The 12,772-nt window shown below is 41.0% G+C and overlaps 1 protein-coding gene across 10 annotated transcripts in view; it reads right to left on the bottom strand.

Moving 5' to 3' along the window:
* PHEX (phosphate regulating endopeptidase homolog X-linked) overlaps positions 1 to 12,772 on the bottom strand; it is a 221,876-nt gene that overhangs the window by 27,892 nt on the left and 181,212 nt on the right. For all 10 annotated transcript variants that reach the window (XR_006816898.1, XR_006816899.1, XR_006816901.1 and 7 more), the window contains one exon: positions 3,537 to 3,591. Coding sequence is in view for 6 of the 10 variants with exons in the window: in XM_045996132.1 (XP_045852088.1) it covers positions 3,537 to 3,591 (55 nt within the window). In the remaining 4 variants the exon portion in view is untranslated. The remainder of the gene's footprint in view (positions 1 to 3,536; positions 3,592 to 12,772) is intronic.

The following is a 12,772-nucleotide window of genomic DNA, read 5'->3' as shown; positions in this document are numbered from 1 at the left end:
CATAAAAATAAATAAATAAACTCAAAAGCCTTTTAAAATGGGACTGGCTGGCCAGAAACAAGACTGCTGCAGAGAAAAATCGAGCCTTCCAAAAACGAAATAGAAAAAATGACCATTTTTCCACCTCCTCGGTTTCTCTCGTGTTCTTACTACCCCACGGGTTTAACGTGTGCCCTGGATTCTGCTGTCAACCAGAGGACAGCTAGGCCACTGTCTGCAGTAGCCATGATCTCACACTGTCACCAAGTGAGCGCTACTCTGTGCCTGAATCAAAAACTCATCAAGATCTCTGATTCAAAAGTGGTGTTCAGGTTATCTACTTTGACTCCTCAGCAGAGGAATAGACCTCCTCCACAAAAACCCGTTTCCGTAGTCTTAGGACTTCTCCTGGGATTTCTAATAACCAGGAGCTCATGTGGGGACCGGTCCCTCTTCAGGTGGTTCCAAATAAAACAGCTCTCCCTAGCACTTATCCACAGTCTCTTTCCTACGTCTTCAATCTGTTGGTCTCGTACAGTCTCTAGCCGAATATCCTCTCTGATCCCTCTGAACACAGTAAATCGTCTGCCAACTTAACTCTCCTTCAAAAATGTGAAGACACTTAGAAGGCTCCCCTTCAAGTGTCCTCAAGTTCTTTCAATTGTTTTTTTTCTTCAGCCCTGAATTCTAGAGCAGCATTTCCCAAAACAAAGGTAAAGAGGGAGCTTAGGAACCTCTGAGTTAAGCACATTTAAATAGGTTTCTTTCTTCCAGGCTTTCTTGGAAATTCTTATGCTTCAAAACAAAAGGGAGGGTGACTTACCTCTATTACTACTTCGGGGAACAAACACTTTGGGATGTTGTCTTAGACTAGTTACAATCGTGATTCTTTAGGAACAATTTTGCTTTTTAATGTCCCCAGAATTAGACCCAAAATTCAGGGAAGGACTAAGCTGACCAGTGTGAACATAACAGATACCCACTTCCTGGTCTGGAGGCTATCCATCCAAAAGAGATGTATGGGAATCCAGCTGACTGGACTATGATCCCCACGTCTCCAGCATCTCCATCTTTCCAACGCCAAGTACCCAAAATATACTTAATAATTATTCATTGAGCAGATATCGTAATAGAGGATGGAAGGCTTCAGTGAGGACCTAGAACTCTTTAGGAAAAAAATACAAATCTCTCTCCCACTAAAGTATCAAATATGGCTCAGCATAAGTCTGAACACAGAGACACTAATGTTATTTCCTAGGTTTCTACGATTTTGACTTTTAGACTAGAAAATCATGCTCATGGACCCAATAAACAAATTCACTGACTCAGTAACTTCAAAACCTAATCAGACTCTTTTTCCAAGTCTCTAGGTATATAACCACAATCACGGAAGCTCAGTTGAATTGCTAAAGATAGTGCTCGCTTCGGCAGCACATATACTAGAATTGCTAAAGATAAGCAGAATCAAAGAGTTCTAGGACATTTTTAGTTTGAAGGAAACTTAGAGAATATTTAGCCTAGATCTTCATTTTTATAGAAATATATGCAAGTTTTTAATTTGAATAATAGGGTAAAATCAATTCCAAATATCTGACCACTAATAAAAACTATGCAGCTGAGGCCTGGGATGATAGTAAGGGATTTGGTTAAAGCGAACCAAGAATTATCATTTATGCTAATGGAGTGCGCTTCCCTAAATAAACTTTACTGATGCCTGCTCTTGCTCCCCTTGGCACTTGCCATTTTTGAACACACCAATCCCACAGCTTCCAAGTGCCAACACCTGAAACTAGTTACCTGAGGACTTTTTCTGGCTACCAGAGCCCTTCATGGCCAAGAATGAGGAATGCCAGGGAGTTAATACAGCAGGTGACAGCCCTCAAATCAATGAGGGAAGGGGAACTGGATGATCAGCACGCCAGCAACCTTGCCCCTAAGGTGGGATTATGCCAAAGCATGTTCTACAGTTCCCCAGGAAGACTGAGCCCCAGTTGCTCACAGTGATAACTGGCTCTGAAACACGTATATGGTAGGTAGAATAATGGTCCCAAAAGATGTCTGCATGCTAATACCCAGAAGCCAGGATATGTGATGTTATTACATAGCAAAGGGGAATTACAGTTGCTAATCAGCGGAGCTTAAAACAGGGAGATTGTCCCGGATTATCTGGGTGCACCCAATATAATCACAAGGGTCCTTCCAAATGGAGAAGGCAGAAAAGGAGAGTCAGAAGGAAATCTGACTATGGATCTATGGTCAGAGAAATGCAACTTTGCTAGTTTGGAAGATGGAGGAAGGGACCAAGAGCCAAGGAATATGGGCCAATGTTAGAAGCTAGAAAAGGCAAGGAAACAGATTCTTCCCTAGAGCTTCCAGAAAGGAATGCAGCTGTGCCAACATCTTGTGTTTACCCCGATGAGACACAGGTTGGACTTCTGGCCTATAGAACGATAAGCTAATAAATTCCTGTTGTTTTAAGTCACTAAGTTTGTGATGATTATGGCAGTCACAGAAAACTCACACAACACAATCTATTGGCTTCCTTCCCTCCTGTCTCACGTCTCCACTCTCCTGCTTGTGTTTTCTGCTGTCATCTCCCTTAAGAACTCCTCAAACTCAAATCCTTGCACAGGGTCTGTTTTGAGTCCAAATCAAAATATTGCTACCATATTTCTCTTACTTTTATATGTATGTGATCCCATGTGTTTTTTAACCTACAAAATATTTAAATTGTCATTTATCCAAACCAAAACAAAAGACACTAAACTTCTAAAAGCAAGACTAAATTTTATGTGTAGTAAAGCACCAGAGCAAATAAAGACACATAATAAAAGTGATTTTACCAACAATGAATATTATCAGAATTCCCACTATATATGTAAATTCAGAATTACTTAAGTCTACAATCTGTTGGTATTAATGACCTTTATTATCTCAAACTCCAGAGACTGTCCATTTTTGACCTATTGCATCACTACCCAAGTTATATTTTTAAAGACAAATCTGATTATCTTTACTTGTTCAAAAATGTATTTTCTATTGCTTGTTAATGTCCAGGCTCCTTACCTGGCACCCAGAGCCCTCCAATATCAAATATTAAACTTATTTTCCAGATGTCTTTTCCACTACTTCCCTTCATATACTGCTTGGATCAGCCAAAGTAAAATCTTTGCTATTCTATGCACACTTCCCTTTCCTCTTCTCACATTATTTCTTCTATGGTGTTTGACCCATTATCATCAACTCAAATCCCAACAATCCTTTAAGGTCTAAATATTTGTACTACGAGTCAATGCACAAGTGAATAAATGCATAAAAATGAAAGCTCCATTTGTAGAAGCTGCCTCTCTTGTCCAGAGATACACCCTAGGAAAAAGAGCAGGAAAACAAGTACCTAAAATGATGAAAAGGGGGACTGACCCACACTGGGTTCCATGCCCCTCTTTGTGCTGAACAATCACTGGCTTCGTTTTTTGTGACTTTATATTCTATTCTCTGCCAAAGCAGCACGTCCTCCCCTACTTGTCAACAACTGGATTCTTGACTCATTTACTTACCGAGGATATTCTGTTCCCCAAAAAAAAGGCTTCTGGAGCTCTCCTGCTGGAAACCCTGGGAGAAAGGCAAAATTGTAAGGGATACAGAGATTGATTTGATGACGAGTATTTGGTTCAAGCTTTAGCCTGGAAGTTTCAAATGTCCATCTGAAAGGTCCTCCTCTTGGAGCTAGGAGCACTCTAAGAGAGTCAACTGTTTCTAAAATGATATTAATTCAATGGAGTTTGAAATAAGGGCATCACATTAGTTTCAAGGAAATCACTTTGCATGAATACTCTGTGGACACTGTCCAGCCTGCCATGAACTGGACTCCTTCATACAGTGTGTGCAGGAGGCTTCTGGCTGTCCAGCAGCTTCCCCTCATATAGAAAGGGCCAGCTACATGGATACACAACCTATGTGGCCGAAGGGGCTCCCCCACCCCAGGTGCCCCACTTGCATGTAGCATTCTTCAGACTTCCTATGAACACAGAACTCCACTAGACCCACAATGTGTGGGAATCCAGTGAGAAGCAAAGTGAGTACAGGCAAAGCGTGAGACATCTAGGACTGATTAGACGGGGCCTCCGGAGGCCCTTTCCACTGGAACCAGGATTTGATTAACCAAAAAAGAGACAGTGGCAGTCCAAGAAACATGAATGACCAAGGAACCCTATCATATCCTTTCTTACTTTAGTTACTTCTCTGCATTAGCCAACCACATACACTGAAAATTACATAGAAGGAAAGGAAAGACAGGACGACCTATAGCTCCTTCTCTTTTCAATCCTCCCTTACTCATCAGTAAACCAGAGGCAGAGAGTGTGAGTAGAATGTACGTGTATTAAGAAATAACATCAAAGCCGCGGGGTTAGTTTTGGGCAGTGTTCCCACTGGCCTGGTAAGAACAAAGTTCCTATGCGTGTATAAGTTACAAAATACAAACTGTAAAATTTTGGTGATTCCACACACAAGTTAAAAGCTCTTATGTTTTCATTTAAAACAGACATCGCACAATACACAGATGAACCGTAAACCTATGCTGATGGCTGAAAATGTTGATTTTTCTTACAACTCAACAATGACATTAAAGAACAAATAAAAACCCTGACAAGTCTAAAGAAAGAGAGGCCGCGGAAGGCAGGACAAAGCTGCATAGTTGAGCACCTTTAACTGCACTCTTTCTGGCTCTCTGAACAGGGGGCCCCCATATTTTCATCCGGCACTGGGCCTTGCAAATTACGTAGCCAGCTTGGTGCAGATGAGCAGGAGAAATGCTTTGCTTTGGTATTGCAACTCCCCACTGGATCTGGCATCCTGCGCTGATCCTGAGGGCTGCATTCCCAAGTCTTAACAATCGGGAATGCAAACAATAGTAACAGAAGACACAAGAGCCAGAGAGCAAGCGAGGACGAGGACAAGTGAGAGGACAAGTGAGCAGCACCTTCTTCAATGCCCTTGCCTGCTCCACTGCTCTAGCCTCAGTGAGAATGAAAGCTCTTTTAGGATTAAAATATTTTCTCTTCCCTCCCTCCCTCCCTCTCCACATTCCATCTACACTCCGGCCACGAGATGATACTACGACACTGGGAGGAGAAGCGAGGGTGAGAAAGCAAGTTCTAAGTTTAGAAGTGAAATGTTAATTCCCTATGCCCATTCTTTGTATTTTCTTCATATCAGTTTGAGATTTCAAGGGACAAAAGCTTCATGGCAAAACAGAGGTGGGTCCAGCTGGAGTTCTCTCTTCCTGTTACTTTCATAGAGAGGAAAACACATGACTTTGAAGGGGCAACATCATATTTATCTTCATCATTTTAAAATTGCCTTAGATTTTTTTTTTGCAGCTTTACATCAATATTCCATCCTTTTTTGGTGATTTACTTGTACCAAGTCATTTGAACTTGGAGATATATATGCAAATATATATTACATATATATGCAAATCACAGTGTTTATATGAAAGTCTCATCTCACATAATAAATCATCAAAAAGCAATGATATTTCCTAATAAGAACAATGATCATGAACCGATGGGATCTAATCATGAAGTCATTATGGCGTTCCTGCTTGGTGCGGTGCCCAGCTGGCAGCACTTCTGTCCACTGCCAACCTCTTTACAGGAAGACATCTGACACCTGCACGCTCCTCCGTTTCTGTGGCTTTTGCTGTCAGGGGTCCCCCGACTTGCAGGCCTTGGCCATCACATGCCTCCAGGCAGCTGGATCTGCTCAGCCTGTCGGGGCCAGGGAACCCTCCACTGATCAACACAAGAATCTGACACCCTTAGGGCTGTGTTGCTGAACTGAATGGCTTCACAGCGTAAGCTGCAGGTGTGGAGGTTTCTGCCTGCCAGAGTGATAGATCAAAGCCCAACAGCACCAACTCAGTATCTTATCTCAGGAAGTGGGTAAGCTGTATTTCACAAAGGTGGAAGTAAAAAATAAATAAACAGGGAATTCTCTCCCTTTTTAACAGGCTTTTCTTGTGGGTTTTTTTTTTTTTTTTTTGCAAATCTATTTTCTTTTCTCCCCCCATTTCAGCACTGTGTCACCAGTTTCACATTTTTTTTAAAGATTTTATTGATTCATTTGACAGACAGAGATCACAAGAAGGCAGAGGCAGGCAGAGAGAGGGGAGAAGCGGCTCCCCACTGAGCAGAGAGCCCGATGTGGGGCTCTATCCCAGGACCCTGGGATCATGACCTGATCCGAAGGCAGAGGCTTAACCCTCTGACCCACCCAGGTACCCCCGGTTTCACACTTTTAAAGCCTTTTTCTTAAAGCTCCTTTTCCTATCAGTATATTTATGGGAGGCACCCTCACAATGTAAATGTGTGTATGTACACACATTCATGTGCTTGCATCCATATTACAGACAGACACATTATGCATACAAACAGAGATATCCACATGAGAGGAGAGAGGGAGGGAGAGGAAGGAAAAAAATGTAACTATTAGACTGGCAAAAATTAGTCAGTTGATAATGGGTAATACTGGCCAGGATGTAGGAAGGATGCTGGTGTGAGTGTAAACTGTTGCAAGCATTTTTCATGAGCAATTTAGTCATCTCTTCATGCTTTAAACGCCACTTCTATAAAGTAACTATGAGCTGAATGGAAAAAAAATCCAAAAGATATTAAGTGGAAAAAAATATTAAGCAAAAAAGCTGCGATCAGTCGTGTATGCGGTCCTTTTCTGCAAAGCATATGTATAAACATATGCATAGGCACACAGAGTCAGGTCTGCTGTAACACTTTCCTGGAAGAGGCAAATTTGCTCAAAGGTGACCGACACACTGGGGAAAAAACTGGGGCCTAACTCCCAATTTCACATTTGCTTATGTGTGATTTTGTCCTCTAGAAATGCTAAATGAAAGCAAGAAATGCACCAAATGAACTGAGCCACACAGGAATACACGAAACTCACACATCCCAATGCAGGTCAGTTAGTTACCTCAGTTCGCCGCGTGTGTTAGGAGCCCCAGCCACCCACGCCTGGTTTTCAAATATTGCCTCCAAGTTCAGCTCACCCTCCTTCAACCACGACACACTAACTCACAAGCTGCAAGCCCTCCAGCACCCACTTCCACAGGCCAACTTCAAGTCCTTCCAGGGGGAAATGCCATATTTACTGTAGTATTTATGTATTTACTCATTTAACACCTGTAAGACTGTGCTATCATTTCTTCAAGCTCTACTTTTAGAGAAAGAGAGAGAGCGCGTGAGCATGCGCGTGTGCAGGTGATGGTGCGGGGAGGGGGGCAGGGGGAGAAAAGCAGACTTCCTGCTGAGCCCAGCGCCTGCTGTGGGGCTCAATCTCAGGGCCCTGAGATCAGGACCTGAGCTGAAATCAAGAGTAGGAGGCTTAACCAACTGGGTCACCCAGGCGCCACTGTACTATCATTTTTATTAGGCTCCCGGCTTTTGTTTTCATGCATCACTGATCATGTTTTTGATTGTTGTGTTCCTAACTCCATTTTTCTCATAAACCTGTGGCTTTTATTGCACAATTCTGCATAACGTAGTGACATTTGGGAACTTGCGTGTCGCGTTATAGCAGAACTAACTGTGTAGGTACATGTGGGCATCTATGTGTATATGAACACATATACATTCCTGCTAGTGGTCCTCAAATTTTATCAGGCATCAGAATGACCTAGAGGGCTTAATGGAACAGACTGATGGGCCCCACTCTCAGTTTCTGAGTTAGTAAGTCTAGAGAAGAGGCTAAGAATTTGTGCCTTTAACAAGTTCCCTTGTGATGCTGAAGCTGCTGATCTAGGAGCCACACTTCAAGAGCCGCTGCCCAATCACTGGTTCATGTGTACTGTGGAGTCATGGCTAAATATGTTCATTGCTGCATCGCTGTAATTGAGAAAAGTGTGCTGCAAGCCAGATATCCAACAGGAAAAAAATGACTTAATTATGGCATAACTGTACTATGGACTGCTCTGTAGCAAATGAAAAGAAAGAGGTAGGTCTTAATATTCTAGCACGGAAAAAATCTCCCAAGACATGTTGTTAAAATAAAGCAAAACACAGATACAGATATATAAATACCATTTCTATTTTTAAAATAAGTACCGTATCCACATAGTGCATGAATGCAAATGCACAGAAAAGGTCTGTAAAATACATATCAAAGGGATCATAGGGACTGCTTCCTGGAGCTAATGGGGACTAGAAGGTGATGACTGGTTAAAGGGATTTTGGACATAGATGTAATATTGTAAATTTTAACTAGTCAAAGGTAATCAACTTGTGTAATGAAAATTAACTCTTATAGAAATGTGTACACATTGTAGAAAATTCTTCTAAAGGTTATACAAAAACTTAACAGTTCACTAAGCTTACATAATAGCATTTTCCTCTGGCATATGTCAATACCAGCAAATTTCATTCCCATTTCAAGCAAAAATACATGTTGTTGGTATGTAATTCAAAAGACTAAAATTCTGACAAAGGAAAATATTCTTATCTATATGTTGTAATAACCTCATTTTTTGTTACTAAAAATTTCTCTTTCTCAGATCTGCACCCAGCAACACTACTAAGGCCTGCTTTCAGCTTTCTATTGGAGTCAAACCTTCCTTTTTTGCTGGAGTTTCCCCACAACTCCCACACCAGTGAGTAACTGACTAACCTTGAGGGCTTTTGTTTAGGACAGACATGACTGCCAAAGAACCGACCATATTCACTAGGCAATTAACTCAGGCGGGTTCAACTTTTCATCCTTTGAAGTCACAAAGTTACATCTTAACTGTAGCAACAGCTTTCCAAGGAAACTTAAATGCTTCAGCACATTTCAATTTCAGTATCTATTTTGTTACAGGAAAATCACACCAGTTAGGTTCTTTAGGATAGACAAATGAGGAGAGGAAAACAAAATTAGTCCATTATCCCATAGCTCAGATGCAAGAAAACAAAAATACGTACATACTCAGGGATAGCAAATTCATACTGTATGAAGAGACATGAACAAAATCAGTAATTTCCCTTCTCTCCACTCCTCTTTCCCAATGCTGGAGCTTTCTTTCCACTACTATCTACATAGCTTGCTTCAGATATTTATTCAAATGTCAACTTCTCATTCAGGCCTTCCCTAGTGCTTTTTAAAGGAAAGGGGTGTTATCCTACCCCTTTCTTGCTTTATGTCTCACCATAATGCCATCATCTATAACACTCTACATTGTATTTCCTTTGTATAAATTACTGTCTTTCTCCCAACTAGAAAGCAAGCTCCATAACAAAAGGGATTTTTATTTTCACTATGCTTACTGCATTATCTGTAGAGCCAGAACACGAGCTGGCATGTGATAAGCACTCAGTAAATATCTGTTGAGTGAATGGAATCTGCACCTTGTGAAACTTGAAGGTATAATCGGGGCTAAGCATTACCTATGATTATGAGTATATATCGTTAGCCAAAGTGGAAAACATTTCATGCTACTATTGGTATCATCAACGTGCTACTTCCTGAAGTTTCCATACGCAATACCAGAACAGAGATATGTTCCATTATTCAAGTTGTTTTCCCTTCTAGATTAAGGACTTGGTTGATTCCATTCTCTTGCATTTATGGCAGAACTAGTATAGTTCTGAGGTTGGCACTTTCCCCCCCAATAGACTCTCATTTCAAAATGCAGATTTTAACAAGATGAAAAGCCCTGTCCAGTCCCTGAAAGTTCCATCACCCCTGTGTACTCTTATCCCCTTCCCTATGGCCAAGGAATAAAGTAGGATATGCTCCCTTTCTATGGTTGTGACATGTGCTGAAAAGAGAAATCAGACAAAATGCTGGTTTAGATCAGAGTCCTTTGGTCCCAACAATACTGGAAGACTATATTCTCTTTTCCCTACACCCTTTGCATGCTTTCATGTAACTGCCACATTAAGTTTCATACCCATAAAAGCCTATTATACAGTAAAGTTATCATACAGCAATATTTTGAAAGCGTGACTTTCCAAGGTATTATGTTATGTGGAAGTTTGGGGGATTTTTTTTATATTGACACTTAAAAATGGTGATTCTTTTAAGAAAACTGTGCTCAGACTCAACCAACTTTTCCTGTTGTTTCCATGTTTGGTCAGATTTAACAAAATGGGAGGCCTCCAACTTTCACTTGCCAGGCATTAAAACCCAGACTAGACTGTCAGCTTCTTCCCTTTCTCTACAGCAAATTTGGGGGGGGGGGGGTGTAAATATACTAATACAATGGAAGACAACTCAGACTCAACTAAATTTGGGAGCAGTTCATTCTTAAATTCAATCTATCTTTTGACTTCTTTAAAGAAACTAGCATTAGTGAATTTGTTCAGTTAGGATCCCTCCAGCAGCCTCTAGGGCAGAAGAGGCACATCCAGGGCCAAATGATAAAGGTTCAGTTCAAAAGAAGGTGATGCAGATGGGCAGGGGTCGGGGGGAGGACAGGATTCTAAAGAAAAATCCGATGGGCCAGAGAATGTGCAAGCCAAAGTACACACTGACCTCTTTAATTCAATCCATTTTCATATTTGCTATAGCTGCTTTCTCCCGAGGTGTACTTGGATTTTCCACTGAGTGTGTACCTGTGTCTGTTTTCTTTTCACTATGGGTGTTTGTGGTATTTTTGCTAAGGGGCTGACTGTATCAATACAATGTATTATTAATTTTGTCAAATAACAGGATGTTTAGTCTTTTGCATGGATTCACTAATGTATTAACATGGCTTTATTCTAGTGCATGTTATGACTGTTATTTTCAAAAGTCTTAAGTATATGCTTGCATTACTGAGCTAATCCTTGTATCAATCTACATTTCGGGACTTACTGCTGATGTATCATCTTAGCAACATTATTATACTTCTTGGTGAGATTCACTTGTAGTTACTTCTGCTGACTTGATTATTTTACTTGTCCTATGCAATAATAGCTCCTAGTTCTACAGCTCACTGAATGTATTTTAGGACCCTATTTTTAGAGATGTTAATATGATTAAAATACCATTATAAAAACTACCAGGAAGAGCTGAGTTTGGTTTTGATGATGTCACTTGTACACATAATCACTGGCCGCTGACATTTACGAAGCACCTGTGATGTTCCAAGCCACACAGGGAAGCTGTGAACATACAAATGTCCTCAAAGAACCTACTATCTAGTGAAGGGGAAGAGATGTAACAAAAAAAAAATTCTGTATTATAATATCTAAAATGGTGAACTAATACCAAAGCTCTCTAAAGTGTATGTTTTCACTGACATTTGTTTTAAATTCAGTAAAGACGCATAGAGGTGTTTTGGGAGAGGGGGAGCTATACACATGTCTACACTAATGACTAAAAGATATGATTAGTGACATCAGTGGAGGTTTGAGGTAGGAATGGTTTAAGAGAATGACATTTGGTATGTGGTCATGGCCCAGCAGCAGAGACACAAATTATTGGGCCCCACACCAGACCTGCTGAGTCAGGAACTCTGGGAGTGGGGGTATGGAGTTTTCAGCAGGTGCCCCCGGTTATTCTGGTGCATGCTAGTTGAGACCTATTGGTTTAGGTCAGGGTAAGGATTCTCAATCCCAACTGTACCTCAGAATCCCTTGGGAAGCTTTTAAAAAGTAGACCCATGTCAAAGGCCCTGCCCAGACCTACCGAGAGCCATAATCTCTGGGATGGAACCTTGAACGTATGTAAGTTTTAAAAGCACCTCAGGTGATTCCATTATGCCAAGAAATTCAGAACTCTTGGTTTAGGAAAAATAAGGCACTACTTATATTGAACTCATGTATTTAAAACAGCCCTCTCGTCTCATTCTCCTCTCTTCACCACTTCTCAATACTGTGCTTGTAATATATAATCAGATATTTTTCTTGTAATTTTGCAGATATACTTTCAAAACTGAAACTTTACATGGTTAACAAATTATCACTGTACAAGGACAAAACCGGTTTTAATTTCAACTGCTTTGGAAAATCCAGAATGAATGCTCACACTAAGAGGAAATGAATGTTACGTCTTCTTTAGGCTTAGTTCTCATAATCAGATAAGCCAGATAGCATTCTTTCAGAATCTAGGAGACCATCAGTTGGGACATGGAAATTGCTGTAATTACAAAGCACTTCCGGTTATATTTTCTGCTGTAAAGAATTTCATTGTCATCACTGCTAAGATTAATAGTGGCTTTTTTTTTTCTTCAGTTTGGCATCTTGCCGTAGTTCGGTGAATGCCAAGCTTCCCCCTTCCAGAAAGTATCCAGTACTAACAGCTGCGACTCATATCAAGGGATTCAGCAAGATGCCTTAGCCATCTGCTGGCTGCCTACAGGTAACCTCCTGCCACTGTATCTATCAGCCTAGAACTGACAAGCAGAAAGCAGCTTCTCAAATCTGCCCTCCATCTTGAAACTTCCTCTTCTGGCCCTTCTGTTCTTTTTCTGCCATAACTACCTTCAGGCTGCAACAAAGAGAACCTCCTCTCTTTTACCAGTGTGATGAACCATCCTATTTGCCCAAGTCTGAGGAAGCTTGTGGGATACAGAATTTTCAGTGTTAAAATTAGGACAGTCCCAGGCAATCAAGACAAGTTAGTCCCCCACCTTTACCCAACCAAGTTGACCTCTTTTGCATTTGCTGCATTTTTATACCTCGGGGGTTCTCAAACTTCAGCAGCTAGCAGACATTTGATGGTTAAAATCTTCTTAAAATATAAATTGCTGGGCCTACACCCAGCGTTTGATTCCACAGCTTAGGGGTGGGGCCAGGTAATGTTCATTTATCACAAGTGA

The sequence above is a fragment of the Meles meles genome, chromosome X, assembly GCF_922984935.1.
Source record: "Meles meles chromosome X, mMelMel3.1 paternal haplotype, whole genome shotgun sequence".
Classification (NCBI taxonomy): Eukaryota; Metazoa; Chordata; class Mammalia; order Carnivora; family Mustelidae; genus Meles; species Meles meles.
This window is presented reverse-complemented; position numbering and strand designations above follow the sequence as displayed.